Raw genomic sequence first — 2,500 nt, forward strand, 5'->3', positions numbered from 1 at the left:
GTGTGAGGATGTGATCGGTGTGTTTCAGAGGAAGGATTTCCCCAGTAACAGTTTCTATGTGGTGGTGGTGGTGAAGACTGAAGACGAGGCGTGCGGAGGACCGCTGCGATTCTACCCGCTCTTACCCGGTTAGTACAACCAATCAGAGCGCAGGATTACTCTACTGCACCCAATCAGAGCGCAGGGTTACTCTACCGCAGCCAATCAGAGCACAGGGTTACTCACTCTACTGCAGCCAATCAGAGCGCGCGGTTACTCTACTGCACCCAATCAGAGCGCAGGGTTACTCTACCGCAGCCAATCAGAGCACAGGGTTACTCACTCTACTGCAGCCAATCAGAGCGCGCGGTTACTCTACCGAAGCCAGTCAGAACGCGCGGTTACCCCTTCCGCAGCCAATCAGAGCACAGCGTTACTCTACCGCAGCCAATCAGGAGTTTATGTTTTACGTGGCTGTGGATTTGTTTCCTCAGATCAGCTGCTAGATCCTGGGAATCGCAGTAAAACTCTGGATGTGATTGTTTCTCCTGCCATTAACTGTGAGCAGCACACTACACATTCGTTCAGTCCTTCATTCATCCCTTCATCAGTTCATTCATTCATTCTGTCTGCTCTCTAGCGGAGGTGTATGTGATGGGGATGCTCTTCTGTCTGGGGATCTTCCTGTCCTTCTATCTGCTCACGTTTCTCGTGGCGTGTGTGGAGAATAAGAGGTACGGCACTGTGTTTGAAGAAGCTGCTCTGAACCTGAAACATGACGCCAGTGACTCTGAATAAATGCAGTAGTTTTGATGATGTTTGAAGATTCAGTGACAGCCAATCACATTCTGTCTTTCTCAGGATGAACAGGAAGAGGGAGGGGCTTCTGAACGCTGACACCTCACCTGCAGAGACAGGTAACTGAACACACACCTGTAGGAGTGTTAGCTGTAATCTATTCATTAATCTGGATCACAGAATTATTCATCTCTTTAATGTAATGAGTGACTTTATTAAAGTGTTTATTCTTTTATTTTCTTTTCGGCATCTTTGTGTGTTTAGCGTCTCTCTTGGGTAAGATCCGTGTGTGATTTATTTGCATGCTGTCTCTCACAGTGTGTGTGTGTGTGTAAGATAGAACACTTCCTGCTTTCATTTGCTCACAAACTCTCTCTTTACGGGAGCTTCTGTGTAAACTAACCCAGCACTAACACACTCCTGTTTAGAAGTGGATAGAAACATCTCTTAATCTCAGTTCGGGCGTGACGTCCTCGTTCACACACAGGAGTGACTGCTGAATGATCTGGTGATCTCTGTAGAAAGAACATGAATAACAGCAGTGTTTGAAATATTAAAGACTATTAACTACCAGCTGTTCAGATCAGTTCTGTGTGGATTGTGTGTAAATGTGGCTTCACTCTGTAACTGAACTGTGTGTGATATTCAGTACTGATGATTTAGATGAAGACACACACACACACACACAGAGCATCAGTCTAACCCACTGTGTGTGTGTTTCAGGAAAGGCTTCGGTGTCTCCGTATGAATACGGTTCATTTGGTGAGTTTGTGAAAGTTTTCATTCAGATTGATTCTTACTGTGTCAGATGTGTTTTAATCTCTGTCTGTTCCTGTAGCTGATAACGGCAGCACATTGAGCTCTGAAGCTGTTACTGACAGTTTAGCATCGACTGATGGGAACTGCGGATGCATGGGTACACACACACACACACACACAATATTTATTCATGTTCATGTTGCCAGTTCACTGCCCTCTCATTGGCTGTCTGATGTGCTCTGCTTTCTGATTGGTGTGTTTTTATCACTTAGGATCGGAGACTTTTAAACGGAGAATAATCTCAGCACATCATGTAGCCATCCGCATTGGTGACACGCCCACTTTATAAATCAGCCAATCAGCACCTCCATAAGAAATCCCACCCAATCCAAAATCAGAATCCCACAAATATTCGTCCGATGTCCTGAAAAGCATTGGAAATGATTTGGGCTGCCCTCCACTAAAGATTTCTCTGGTCGACTAGTAGTCGTTAATTTGAAGCATTAGTCGACTAATCACACGTTTATTAATAAATCATTTAAATCATAATAATAAGCCTTTAATTGCCTACATATAATAAGCGCTCAAGCGCATGCATAAAGCTTGCCGCAGCGCACCGGCAGAAGAAATGATTATGAATGTGTCAGAGAAAAAACAGTAAGGAGTCTGCATTAACATTTTAATAATTATTATTTATAAACGAGTGTCTCTTCTGGTCGACTAACGGTTAGCTGACTATTAGGGGGCAGCCCTAGAAAGGATAATTTCTCTAATTGTATTTGTCTATTAAATGCATAAATGCAAAGGTAAATCAGGTACCGTTTGCTGAAAGATTTTGCATGGGAAGTCTAATGAATGATGTAATGAATGATGTCAGCGTCTATTTCAGGAATTCGTTCAGTGATCCACAGGTAATGGTGTATAAATCTGAGGTCTGATCAGTGTTGTGTTTCTGTGTTCTAGA

At 43.6% G+C, this 2,500-nt stretch overlaps 1 protein-coding gene across 6 annotated transcripts in view; it reads left to right on the forward strand.

Annotated features, from left to right (window-relative positions):
* LOC109066847 (SID1 transmembrane family member 2-like) overlaps window positions 1–2,500 on the forward strand; it is a 12,694-nt gene that overhangs the window by 5,404 nt on the left and 4,790 nt on the right. For 4 of the 6 annotated variants that reach the window (XM_042739978.1, XM_042739976.1, XM_042739980.1 and 1 more), the window contains exons 8-15: window positions 29–128; window positions 474–539; window positions 620–713; window positions 841–896; window positions 1,042–1,053; window positions 1,501–1,539; window positions 1,616–1,693; window position 2,500. The exon at window position 2,500 is cut by the window's right edge and continues 115 nt beyond it. In XM_042739978.1, the coding sequence (XP_042595912.1) occupies window positions 29–128; window positions 474–539; window positions 620–713; window positions 841–896; window positions 1,042–1,053; window positions 1,501–1,539; window positions 1,616–1,693; window position 2,500 (446 nt within the window). Of the gene's footprint in view, window positions 1–28; window positions 129–473; window positions 540–619; window positions 714–840; window positions 897–1,041; window positions 1,054–1,500; window positions 1,540–1,615; window positions 1,694–1,808; window positions 1,866–2,499 lie in introns of all 6 variants that reach the window. The other 2 variants (XM_042739981.1, XM_042739977.1) reach the window with 2 other exon arrangements.

The sequence above is a fragment of the Cyprinus carpio genome, chromosome B15 (assembly GCF_018340385.1).
Source record: "Cyprinus carpio isolate SPL01 chromosome B15, ASM1834038v1, whole genome shotgun sequence".
NCBI lineage: Eukaryota > Metazoa > Chordata > Actinopteri > Cypriniformes > Cyprinidae > Cyprinus > Cyprinus carpio.